This window comes from Pongo abelii, chromosome 20, assembly GCF_028885655.2.
Source record: "Pongo abelii isolate AG06213 chromosome 20, NHGRI_mPonAbe1-v2.0_pri, whole genome shotgun sequence".
Taxonomy (NCBI): domain Eukaryota; kingdom Metazoa; phylum Chordata; class Mammalia; order Primates; family Hominidae; genus Pongo; species Pongo abelii.
The window spans coordinates 38044244-38056584 of NC_072005.2; the positions used below are offsets into that span (position 1 = coordinate 38044244).

The 12341-nt window shown below is 47.8% G+C and overlaps 1 protein-coding gene across 5 annotated transcripts in view; it reads left to right on the top strand.

Moving 5' to 3' along the window:
* TDRD12 (tudor domain containing 12) overlaps positions 1–12341 on the top strand; it is a 120576-nt gene that overhangs the window by 29152 nt on the left and 79083 nt on the right. For all 5 annotated transcript variants that reach the window (XM_054538838.2, XM_054538840.2, XM_054538839.2 and 2 more), the window contains 2 exons: positions 8064–8119; positions 9374–9459. In XM_054538838.2, the coding sequence (XP_054394813.2) occupies positions 8064–8119; positions 9374–9459 (142 nt within the window). The remainder of the gene's footprint in view (positions 1–8063; positions 8120–9373; positions 9460–12341) is intronic.

A 12341-nucleotide genomic window follows, 5' to 3' on the forward strand; every position in this document is an offset into this window, starting at 1 on the left:
GAGAGAGGGAGAGAGACTGGCTGATGTGGTTATTCTGTGTGTGTAAGAGAGAGGGAGAGACTGGCTGATGTGGTTATTCTGTGTGTGTAAGAGAGAGGGAGAGACTGGCTGATGTGGTTATTCTGTGTGTGAGAGAGGGAGAGAGACTGGCTGATGTGGTTATTCTGTGTGTGTAAGAGAGAGGGAGAGACTGGCTGATGTGGTTATTCTGTGTGTGTGAGAGAGAGGGAGAGAGACTGGCTGATGTGGTTATTCTGTGTGAGAGAGAGAGGGAGAGAGACTGGCTGATGTGGTTATTCTGTGTGTGTAAGAGAGAGGGAGAGACTGGCTGATGTGGTTATTCTGTGTGAGAGAGAGGGGGAGAGACTGGCTGATGTGGTTATTCTGTGTGTGTAAGAGAGAGGGAGAGACTGGCTGATGTGGTTATTCTGTGTGAGAGAGAGAGGGAGAGACTGGCTGATGTGGTTATTCTGTGTGAGAGAGAGGGGGAGAGACTGGCTGATGTGGTTATTCTGTGTGAGAGAGAGGGGGAGAGACTGGCTGATGTGGTTATTCTGTGTGTGTAAGAGGGAGAGACTGGCTGATGTGGTTATTCTGTGTGAGAGAGAGAGGGAGAGACTGGCTGATGTGGTTATTCTGTGTGAGAGAGAGGGGGAGAGACTGGCTGATGTGGTTATTCTGTGTGTGTAAGAGAGAGGGAGAGACTGGCTGATGTGGTTATTCTGTGTGTGTGAGAGAGGGAGAGACTGGCTGATGTGGTTATTCTGTGTGAGAGAGAGAGGGAGAGACTGGCTGATGTGGTTATTCTGTGTGAGAGAGAGGGGGAGAGACTGGCTGATGTGGTTATTCTGTGTGTGTAAGAGAGAGGGAGAGACTGGCTGATGTGGTTATTCTGTGTGAGAGAGAGGGAGAGACTGGCTGATGTGGTTATTCTGTGTGAGAGAGAGAGGGAGAGACTGGCTGATGTGGTTATTCTGTGTGAGAGAGAGAGGGAGAGACTGGCTGCTGTGGTTATTCTGTGTGTAAGAGAGAGGGAGAGACTGGCTGATGTGGTTATTCTGTGTGAGAGAGAGGGAGAGACTGGCTGATGTGGTTATTCTGTGTGAGAGAGAGGGAGAGACTGGCTGATGTGGTTATTCTGTGTGAGAGAGAGGGAGAGACTGGCTGATGTGGTTATTCTGTGTGAGAGAGGGAGAGAGACTGGCTGATGTGGTTATTCTGTGTGAGAGAGAGGGAGAGACTGGCTGATGTGGTTATTCTGTGTGAGAGAGAGGGAGAGAGACTGGCTGATGTGGTTATTCTGTGTGTGTAAGAGAGAGGGAGAGACTGGCTGATGTGGTTATTCTGTGTGAGAGAGAGGGGGAGAGACTGGCTGATGTGGTTATTCTGTGTGTGTAAGAGAGAGGGAGAGACTGGCTGATGTGGTTATTCTGTGTGAGAGAGAGGGAGAGAGACTGGCTGATGTGGTTATTCTGTGTGTGTAAGAGAGAGGGAGAGACTGGCTGATGTGGTTATTCTGTGTGAGAGAGAGGGAGAGAGACTGGCTGATGTGGTTATTCTGTGTGTGTAAGAGAGAGGGAGAGACTGGCTGATGTGGTTATTCTGTGTGTGTAAGAGAGAGGGAGAGACTGGCTGATGTGGTTATTCTGTGTGTGAGAGAGAGGGAGAGACTGGCTGATGTGGTTATTCTGTGTGAGAGAGAGGGAGAGAGACTGGCTGATGTGGTTATTCTGTGTGAGAGAGAGGGAGAGACTGGCTGATGTGGTTATTCTGTGTGAGAGAGAGGGAGAGAGACTGGCTGATGTGGTTATTCTGTGTGAGAGAGGGGGAGAGACTGGCTGATGTGGTTATTCTGTGTGAGAGAGAGGGAGAGACTGGCTGATGTGGTTATTCTGTGTGAGAGAGAGGGAGAGAGACTGGCTGATGTGGTTATTCTGTGTGAGAGAGAGGGAGAGACTGGCTGATGTGGTTATTCTGTGTGAGAGAGAGGGAGAGAGACTGGCTGATGTGGTTATTCTGTGTGAGAGAGAGGGAGAGAGACTGGCTGATGTGGTTATTCTGTGTGAGAGAGAGGGAGAGACTGGCTGATGTGGTTATTCTGTGTGAGAGAGAGGGAGAGAGACTGGCTGATGTGATTATTCTGTGTGTGTAAGAGAGAGGGAGAGACTGGCTGATGTGGTTATTCTGTGTGAGAGAGAGGGGGAGAGACTGGCTGATGTGGTTATTCTGTGTGAGAGAGAGGGAGAGACTGGCTGATGTGGTTATTCTGTGTGTGTGAGAGAGAGGGAGAGAGTGGCTGATGTGGTTATTCTGTGTGTGTGAGAGAGAGGGGGAGAGACTGGCTGATGTGGTTATTCTGTGTGTGTAAGAGAGAGGGAGAGACTGGCTGATGTGGTTATTCTGTGTGAGAGAGAGGGAGAGAGACTGGCTGATGTGGTTATTCTGTGTGTGTAAGAGAGAGGGAGAGACTGGCTGATGTGGTTATTCTGTGTGTGTAAGAGAGGGAGAGACTGGCTGATGTGGTTATTCTGTGTGTGAGAGAGGGAGAGACTGGCTGATGTGGTTATTCTGTGTGAGAGAGAGGGAGAGACTGGCTGATGTGGTTATTCTGTGTGAGAGAGAGGGAGAGAGACTGGCTGATGTGGTTATTCTGTGTGTGTAAGAGAGAGGGAGAGACTGGCTGATGTGGTTATTCTGTGTGAGAGAGAGGGAGAGAGACTGGCTGATGTGGTTATTCTGTGTGTGTAAGAGAGAGGGAGAGACTGGCTGATGTGGTTATTCTGTGTGTGTGAGAGAGGGAGAGACTGGCTGATGTGGTTATTCTGTGTGAGAGAGAGGGAGAGAGACTGGCTGATGTGGTTATTCTGTGTGAGAGAGAGGGAGAGACTGGCTGATGTGGTTATTCTGTGTGAGAGAGAGGGAGAGAGACTGGCTGATGTGGTTATTCTGTGTGTGTAAGAGAGAGGGGGAGACTGGCTGATGTGGTTATTCTGTGTGAGAGAGAGGGGGAGAGACTGGCTGATGTGGTTATTCTGTGTGTGTAAGAGAGAGGGAGAGACTGGCTGATGTGGTTATTCTGTGTGAGAGAGAGGGAGAGACTGGCTGATGTGGTTATTCTGTGTGAGAGAGAGGGAGAGAGACTGGCTGATGTGGTTATTCTGTGTGTGTAAGAGAGAGGGAGAGACTGGCTGATGTGGTTATTCTGTGTGTGTAAGAGAGAGGGAGAGACTGGCTGATGTGGTTATTCTGTGTGTGTAAGAGAGAGGGAGAGACTGGCTGATGTGGTTATTCTGTGTGAGAGAGAGAGGGAGAGACTGGCTGATGTGGTTATTCTGTGTGAGAGAGAGGGAGAGACTGGCTGATGTGGTTATTCTGTGTGAGAGAGAGAGGGAGAGACTGGCTGATGTGGTTATTCTGTGTGTGTGAGAGAGAGGGAGAGACTGGCTGATGTGGTTATTCTGTGTGAGAGAGAGAGGGAGAGACTGGCTGATGTGGTTATTCTGTGTGTGTAAGAGAGAGGGAGAGACTGGCTGATGTGGTTATTCTGTGTGAGAGAGAGGGAGAGAGACTGGCTGATGTGGTTATTCTGTGTGTGTAAGAGAGAGGGAGAGACTGGCTGATGTGGTTATTCTGTGTGTGTAAGAGAGAGAGAGAGACTGGCTGATGTGGTTATTCTGTGTGAGAGAGAGGGAGAGAGACTGGCTGATGTGGTTATTCTGTGTGTGTAAGAGAGAGGGAGAGACTGGCTGATGTGGTTATTCTGTGTGAGAGAGAGGGGGAGAGACTGGCTGATGTGGTTATTCTGTGTGTGTAAGAGAGAGGGAGAGACTGGCTGATGTGGTTATTCTGTGTGAGAGAGAGAGGGAGAGACTGGCTGATGTGGTTATTCTGTGTGAGAGAGAGGGGGAGAGACTGGCTGATGTGGTTATTCTGTGTGAGAGAGAGAGGGAGAGACTGGCTGATGTGGTTATTCTGTGTGTGTAAGAGAGAGGGAGAGACTGGCTGATGTGGTTATTCTGTGTGAGAGAGAGGGGGAGAGACTGGCTGATGTGGTTATTCTGTGTGTGTAAGAGAGAGGGAGAGACTGGCTGATGTGGTTATTCTGTGTGAGAGAGAGGGAGAGAGACTGGCTGATGTGGTTATTCTGTGTGAGAGAGAGGGAGAGACTGGCTGATGTGGTTATTCTGTGTGTGTAAGAGAGAGGGAGAGACTGGCTGATGTGGTTATTCTGTGTGTGTAAGAGAGAGGGAGAGACTGGCTGATGTGGTTATTCTGTGTGTGTAAGAGAGAGGGAGAGACTGGCTGATGTGGTTATTCTGTGTGAGAGAGAGGGAGAGACTGGCTGATGTGGTTATTCTGTGTGTGTGAGAGAGAGGGAGAGACTGGCTGATGTGGTTATTCTGTGTGTGTAAGAGAGAGGGAGAGAGACTGGCTGATGTGGTTATTCTGTGTGTGTAAGAGAGAGGGAGAGACTGGCTGATGTGGTTATTCTGTGTATGTGAGAGAGAGAGGGAGAGACTGGCTGATGTGTGTGTGAGAGAGAGGGAGAGAGACTGGCTGATGTGGTTATTCTGTGTGAGAGAGAGAGGGAGAGAGACTGGCTGATGTGGTTATTCTGTGTGAGAGAGAGAGGGAGAGACTGGCTGATGTGTTTATTCTGTGTGAGAGAGAGGGAGAGAGACTGGCTGATGTGGTTATTCTGTGTGTGTAAGAGAGAGGGAGAGACTGGCTGATGTGGTTATTCTGTGTGAGAGAGAGGGAGAGACTGGCTGATGTGGTTATTCTGTGTGTGTGAGAGAGAGGGAGAGACTGGCTGATGTGGTTATTCTGTGTGTGTAAGAGAGAGGGAGAGAGACTGGCTGATGTGGTTATTCTGTGTGTGTAAGAGAGAGGGAGAGACTGGCTGATGTGGTTATTCTGTGTATGTGAGAGAGAGAGGGAGAGACTGGCTGATGTGTGTGTGAGAGAGAGGGAGAGAGACTGGCTGATGTGGTTATTCTGTGTGAGAGAGAGAGGGAGAGAGACTGGCTGATGTGGTTATTCTGTGTGAGAGAGAGAGGGAGAGACTGGCTGATGTGTTTATTCTGTGTGAGAGAGAGGGAGAGAGACTGGCTGATGTGGTTATTCTGTGTGTGTAAGAGAGAGGGAGAGACTGGCTGATGTGGTTATTCTGTGTGAGAGAGAGGGGGAGAGACTGGCTGATGTGGTTATTCTGTGTGTGTAAGAGAGAGGGAGAGACTGGCTGATGTGGTTATTCTGTGTGTGTAAGAGAGAGGGAGAGAGACTGGCTGATGTGGTTATTCTGTGTGTGTAAGAGAGAGGGAGAGACTGGCTGATGTGGTTATTCTGTGTATGTGAGAGAGAGAGGGAGAGACTGGCTGATGTGTGTGTGAGAGAGAGGGAGAGAGACTGGCTGATGTGGTTATTCTGTGTGAGAGAGAGAGGGAGAGAGACTGGCTGATGTGGTTATTCTGTGTGAGAGAGAGAGGGAGAGACTGGCTGATGTGTTTATTCTGTGTGAGAGAGAGGGAGAGAGACTGGCTGATGTGGTTATTCTGTGTGTGTAAGAGAGAGGGAGAGAGACTGGCTGATGTGGTTATTCTGTGTGTGTAAGAGAGAGGGAGAGACTGGCTGATGTGGTTATTCTGTGTATGTGAGAGAGAGAGGGAGAGACTGGCTGATGTGTGTGTGAGAGAGAGGGAGAGAGACTGGCTGATGTGGTTATTCTGTGTGAGAGAGAGAGGGAGAGAGACTGGCTGATGTGGTTATTCTGTGTGAGAGAGAGAGGGAGAGACTGGCTGATGTGTTTATTCTGTGTGAGAGAGAGGGAGAGAGACTGGCTGATGTGGTTATTCTGTGTGTGTAAGAGAGAGGGAGAGACTGGCTGATGTGGTTATTCTGTGTGTGTAAGAGAGAGAGAGAGACTGGCTGATGTGGTTATTCTGTGTGAGAGAGAGGGAGAGACTGGCTGATGTGGTTATTCTGTGTGAGAGAGAGGGGGAGAGACTGGCTGATGTGGTTATTCTGTGTGTGTAAGAGAGAGGGAGAGACTGGCTGATGTGGTTATTCTGTGTGAGAGAGAGAGGGAGAGACTGGCTGATGTGGTTATTCTGTGTGAGAGAGAGGGAGAGACTGGCTGATGTGGTTATTCTGTGTGAGAGAGAGGGGGAGAGACTGGCTGATGTGGTTATTCTGTGTGTGTAAGAGAGAGGGAGAGACTGGCCGATGTGGTTATTCTGTGTATGTGAGAGAGAGAGGGAGAGACTGGCTGATGTGTGTGTGAGAGAGAGGGAGAGAGACTGGCTGATGTGGTTATTCTGTGTGTGTATGAGAGAGGGGAAGAGAGACTGGCTGATGTGGTTATCCTTTGTGTGTGTGTGTGTGTGTGTGTGTGTGTGTGAGAGAGAGAGAGAGAGAGAGACTGGCTGATGTGGTTATTCTGTGTGTGTATGAGAGAGGGGAAGAGAGACTGGCTGATGTGGTTATCCTGTGTGTGTGTGTGTGTGTGTGTGTGTGAGAGAGAGAGAGAGAGAGAGAGACTGGCTGGTGTGGTTATTCTGTGTGTGTATGAGAGAGGGGAAGAGAGACTGGCTGATGTAGTTATTCTGTGTGTGAGAGAGAGGGGGAGAGACTGGCTGATGTGGTTATTCTGTGTGTGTGAGAGAGGGAGAGTGACTGTCTGATGGGGTTATTCTGTGTGTGAGAGGGAGGGGGAGAGAGACTGACTCGTGGTTATTCTGTGTGAGAGAGGGAGAGACTGGCTGATTTACCTGTTCGTATGTTAGGTTGGGTTTTCTCTTGGGTTGTTTGCCTTTTCATTATTAGTAATCTACTACATTTTGCTTTTTTAAAAAAGCTAATTATTAGATAATTCTTTGTGTGTAACAAGGTTTTAGAACCACTGCCTTTACTGCCTTTTAGAAATCCTTTGTAATTCTCTTGAATTACTTAATATCTTTCTTATAAAAATAAAAATAACCAACATTTTTGAGTAATGATTATGTCCAGGCACTGGCTAAGTGTTCTATGTACATTATCTCATTTGATCTTTAAAACAATTCTTGGAGGATGGTGGTGGCATCTCTGGTACATAAAATCAGAAGAAACATAGAACATCATTCTGACCTTACATTTTATTTTTTTCCTTGCTTCCAAGTTTATCCTCTTTCCCCACTGCTTACAGCTTTTCCTACAATTTTCTTTGCAAAGCATAAGAAACATGTAGAAAGGACAAGGTGACAGGGGTAAAATGGGAGCCAGTGAGAGGGCGCTAGGGTCAGCAGAGTGAGGAACAGTAGTTTTATAGTAGCCGAGACCCAGTGCGTTAGCTCGCGCCTGTAATCCCAGCACTTTGGGAGGCCAAGGCAGGAGAATCACTTGAGTCCAGGAGTTTGAGACCAGCCTGAGCAACATAGCTAGACCCTCTCTCTATTTAAAAAAAAAAATTTTTTTTAATCACTGAGTGTGGTGGGGCACACCTGTAGTCCTAGCTACCCAGGAGGCTGAGATGAGAGGATCCCTAGAGCCCAGGAGTTCAAGGCTGCAGTGAGCTGTGTTCATGCCACTGCACTCCAGCCTGGATAACAGAGAGAGACCCTGTCTCAAAAAAACAAAATGAAACAAAGATAGTATCTGGCTCTCCCATGACTGCCTGTGAGGGTGTTGGTGTACCAGCATGTGTCACGCCCTCTGTGTGTCAGACTGTGGTAGACACACACACTCAGGATCCCTGTCCCAGGAGCTTGTGTTCTGGTTGAGGAGACTGATTTTTCTGGGGATGGTGGTGTCGTGACAGACAGTGCAGTGGTGAGTACAGGTCAGTCTCAGTGGGGCCTCTGTGCTGTGAGTCTGCACCGGTGCAGGTGACAGTGTTGAAAAGAGCATGTTGCAGGATGCAGTGGGATCCTAACCCCCAGAGCAGGGCCAGCACCAGGTGCCCCATCATCTGCATCACATGTTCCATATGTAGTGTGAGAAATGTCCAGTGCATGGTTTACAAAATGCTGTTGGTGTGCTAGCCTCAGATTTTTATGTAATGGAGTTGCATCTGTTCACTGTTCCAGACCTGCCAAGAAGTGGGACAGTGCAGCTATTCAGTACTTTCAGAACCTTCTGAAAGGTAAGCCAGTGCCTGATCACTGCAGCCTGCCTGGAAGTGACACCCACAGAGGCCTCAGCTTCTGCTGCTGGCGGGGGTTGGAGATGCCCCTGTTGGCCAAACGGCCCTCCTCAGAGGAGTTCCCTAAGCTACCTGGGGCTTCTTCCAGCTCAAGTGCCACAGTAACTCTGCACCCCTAGTGGCAGTGGATGTCAGTAATTGACAGCTGAGATCAGCAGGGGGCTGTTTGTGTGGGGGAACCCTTACACAGTAATAATACCTGCCTCTTCATTTGCATAAAAGCTGCGGCGCTGCAAAATAAATTCATGTGGATTTTATTGGACCAGCAATTGATGAGAAACCTAGCATTTTTAGTGAGCAAGAGATAGTAAATGGATATTTATTATGTAATATTCATTACTCCTAATTTAAGATGCATAAAATGTCTTCAGCTGTTCTTTTTATTTTATATCAGTGACTATAAACAGTGTCTTTTGTGGGATCTGTCTTAACCCCTGGCAGTCAGATACTTGGTTTTAGTGAGAGGATTGGTGGGTGGGAAATGCCTGGGGTGCTGCCTGGTACCTCGTTGGGTCCTGGCCCCACTCCTGTGCTGTGCCATTGTCTGGGTAGAGGAGGAGCCAGATCCTTTGACCTGGGGGCAGTGGGAGGCTGGGAGGTCACGGGGACTGGAGTTTTGGCCCCTGTGAGCCATGGGGGCTGCTGGGAGATGAGAATGCGGGTCTGGAGGAGGCCGGCCACCTGGTCCTCAGTGGCTCAGGCAAGTGACTTAGCCTCTGAGTCTGGTCTCCTCACCTGTGACATGACCACTGTACTTACCTCGAAGGTAGTGGTAAGAACTCAGCGAAAGAAGGTTTCTAAAGGACTTAGCACAGCACCTGGTAGGTGGCAGTGATGCTGCTGCTGTGGGGTTTTGAGTCTCTAAGGGAGTAGCCAGGTGCTGCACTCCGTGGGGCTTTGCAGGGTAGAACGGACCTCAGATGAAGGCCTGGGACTGGAAATCTGGGTTTAGGAGGAGTGGAGGAGAAGAGAGGACCACAGGGTGGCACAGGAACCTGTTGACAGGGACAGGACCCATAATCCACTCCACAATCAGGAGTGCCTTTTCCTAATATGCTCCCCCTGGTCCTGCCCGAGGAAGAGATTTGGGCACTCTTAAGTGGTTAGCAGAGGTTACTAGGTGGGAAATAGTCATGGTTGTTTCAAATATACTTTTAACATCAGCTAATTTGTGTTTTCATTTATGCTATTTAGCAACTACCCAGGTAGAAGCCAGATTATGTGCTGTGGAAGAAGATACATTTGAGGTTTACCTTTATGTAACTATAAAAGATGAAAAAGTAAGTGAAAGAATTGTATTTTTATAATATTTCATCATTTTAAATTTTACTTTAATGAAACAGAATAAATGCCAAGAAAAACACTGTAGTTCATACAGCATAGAAATTGTCTTAATCTCTTAAGGTCTATCTTAGACCCGAAGTTAGCCAGGTCTGTGTTTTCTTCTGTAGATTACTTTAAAAAATGACTTTGGCATTTTATTTAAACATGGCCAAGAAATTATTCCTATAGTGATGAGCATGAAATGTTGTTTTCTTCTCAGGGAACATGATTTTTATAAATATACTAATTTGCTGTAGCATTAGTTCACTGCCTTTCCCCCTAGACTTTCTCACTGTATGTAACATGTGCTTGCTGTAAAGAATTCAGATCACAAGCAGAAAGAAAGCGGACATCATATGTGAGCAGCCCCTACCTCTGCCAGGTGCCAGCTGCCAGCATTTTGGCCTCTGCCCTTTCTGAAGGATGGCTCAGGGCACAGCTCAGCACCAGGCAGAGGTGGACAGAAGGGGCACATCCAGGGCTGCTCAGAGCCCATGGAGGGTACCTTAACCATGGATTTTTTAAAAATTGTATTTTGAAATAGTTTGGACTTACAGAAGAGATGCAGAAATAGTGCAGAGATTTTGGGATATGCTTTGCCCAGGTTGTCCTGATGTTAACATAGCACAAAACCACAGTACAGTTTTTAAAACCAGAAAAGTAACATTGATAAAATACCACTGAAAACCTGCAGACAGATGAATGTTGACGGTTTCTTGGCTGATTTCCTTTTTCTGATGCAGGATCTGCTCCAGCACCTCCCACTGCGCCTGTTTGTCCCACTCCTTCCCCTCCTCTGGCCTGTGACAGCTCCTCAGTACTTCCGTGCCTCTCATGGCATTGACTGCTCTGGAAGAGCAGTGGTCAGTGGTTTTGTAGAATGTTCCTCAACTGGGTTTGCCTGACGTTTCTCATCATTGTACTAAGGCTGTGCGTTTTTGGCAAGAAGCCCACAGAAGTGATACTGTGCCCTTCTCAGTGCATCCCAGCAGGGGTTTATGATGTCAGTATGTCTAATTACTAGTGATGTGAATGGTTTTTTTCCTTCAGCTTCTAAGTTCGGGGTACCTGTGCAGGATGTGCAGGTTTGTTAACGTAGGTAAACATGTTCCATGGTGGTTTGCTGCCCAGATCATCCCATGACCTAGGTATTAAGCTCAAAACCCATTAGCTATTCTTCCTGATGCTCTCCCTCCCCCTCCCCACCCCCCGACAGGCCCCAGTGTGTGTTGTTTCCCCCAGTGTCCGCGTGTTCTCATCATTTAGCTCCCACTTATAAGTGAGAACATGCAGTGTTTCTTTTTCTGTTCCTGCATTAGTTTGCTGAGGATAATGGCTTCTAGCTTCATCCATGTCCCTGCAAAGGACACAATCTTGTTCCTTTTTATGGCTGCATAGTATTCCATGGTGTGTATGTACCACATTTTGTGATGTGGATGTTGATCACCTGGTTAATGTGGTGTTTGCCAGGTTTTTCCTGTACAGAGGTGTTAGTTTTTCCTTTTGAAATTAATAAGTATCTTGTGGGGGCCTACTTTGAGGCTGCAGATAGCCATTTCATCAATGATTCTTGGCTGTGAAAGATATTACTGTGGTGTATACCTGTTTCATCTTTCCCTCTACATTTTTCTCTTCTCCTCTCCTCTCCCCTCCCTTCCCCTTTCCTTCCTTCCCCTCCCTCCCTTCCCCTGCCATCCGTCTCTCTCTGTCTCCTAGGTTGGAGTACAGCAGCACAATTGAAGCTTGCTGCAGCCTCAACCTCCTGGGCTCAAGGGATCCTCCCATCTCAACTTCACAAGTAGCTGAGACTATAGGTGTGCACCACCATGCCCATGAGATGCGATCTCATTATGTTGCCCAGGCTGGTCTCAACAGGCAGTCTTCTCGCCTTGTCCTCCCAAAGTGCTGAGATCACAGGTGTGAGCCACCACACCCAGTGCCTTCTGCATTTTTAATTTTTATTATTTATTTATTTTTTTGAGATGGAGTCTCACTCTGTCGCCCAGGCTGGAGTGCAGTGGTGCAATCTCAGCTCACTGCAACCTCTACTTCCCGAGTTCAAGTGATTCTCCTGCCTCAGCCTCCTGAGTAGCTAGGATTACAGGCACACGTCACCACACACTGCTAATTTTTATATGTTAAGTAGAGACGGGGTTTTACCAAGTTGGCCAAGCTGGTCTCGGACTCCTGACCTCAAGTGATCTGCCTGTCTCAGCCTCCCAAAGTGCTGGGATTACAGGCATTAGCGATCACGCCTGGCTCCCTTCTTCATTTTTTCTTTTTTAGACAGAGTTTCGTTCTTGTTGCCCAGGCTGGAGCGCAATGGTGCGATCTTGGCTCCCTGCAACCTGCAACCTCCCCCTTCCAGGTTCAAGCGATTCTCCTGCCTCAGCCTCCTAAGTAGCTGGGATAACAGGTGCCTGCCACCACACCGGCTAATTTTTTGTATTTTTAGTAGAGATGGGGTTTCACCATGTTGGCCAGGCTGGTCTCGAACTCCTGACCTTAGGTGATCCACCCACTTTGGCCCCCCAAAGTGCTGGGATTACAGGTGTGAGCCACTGTGCCTGGCCCCCTTCTGCATTTTTTATTGGAATTTTATACCAAAGAACCCTCCCTCCTCCCCCATATATTAATTATTTGATAATTTGTATTAGTATGGACTTTTGGAAATGTATCTTATTTGGGGAGTTATAATCTATAACTATCATTATTGACTTGCTCACATTACCTTGGATTCTGGCCATTAGGTGCTCCTTCAAAGGGGCTTTTGTATACTTTCAATGTGCCCCATCATTACTTGAACACTCTTTACTCTCTGATGCCACAATGTTTATCA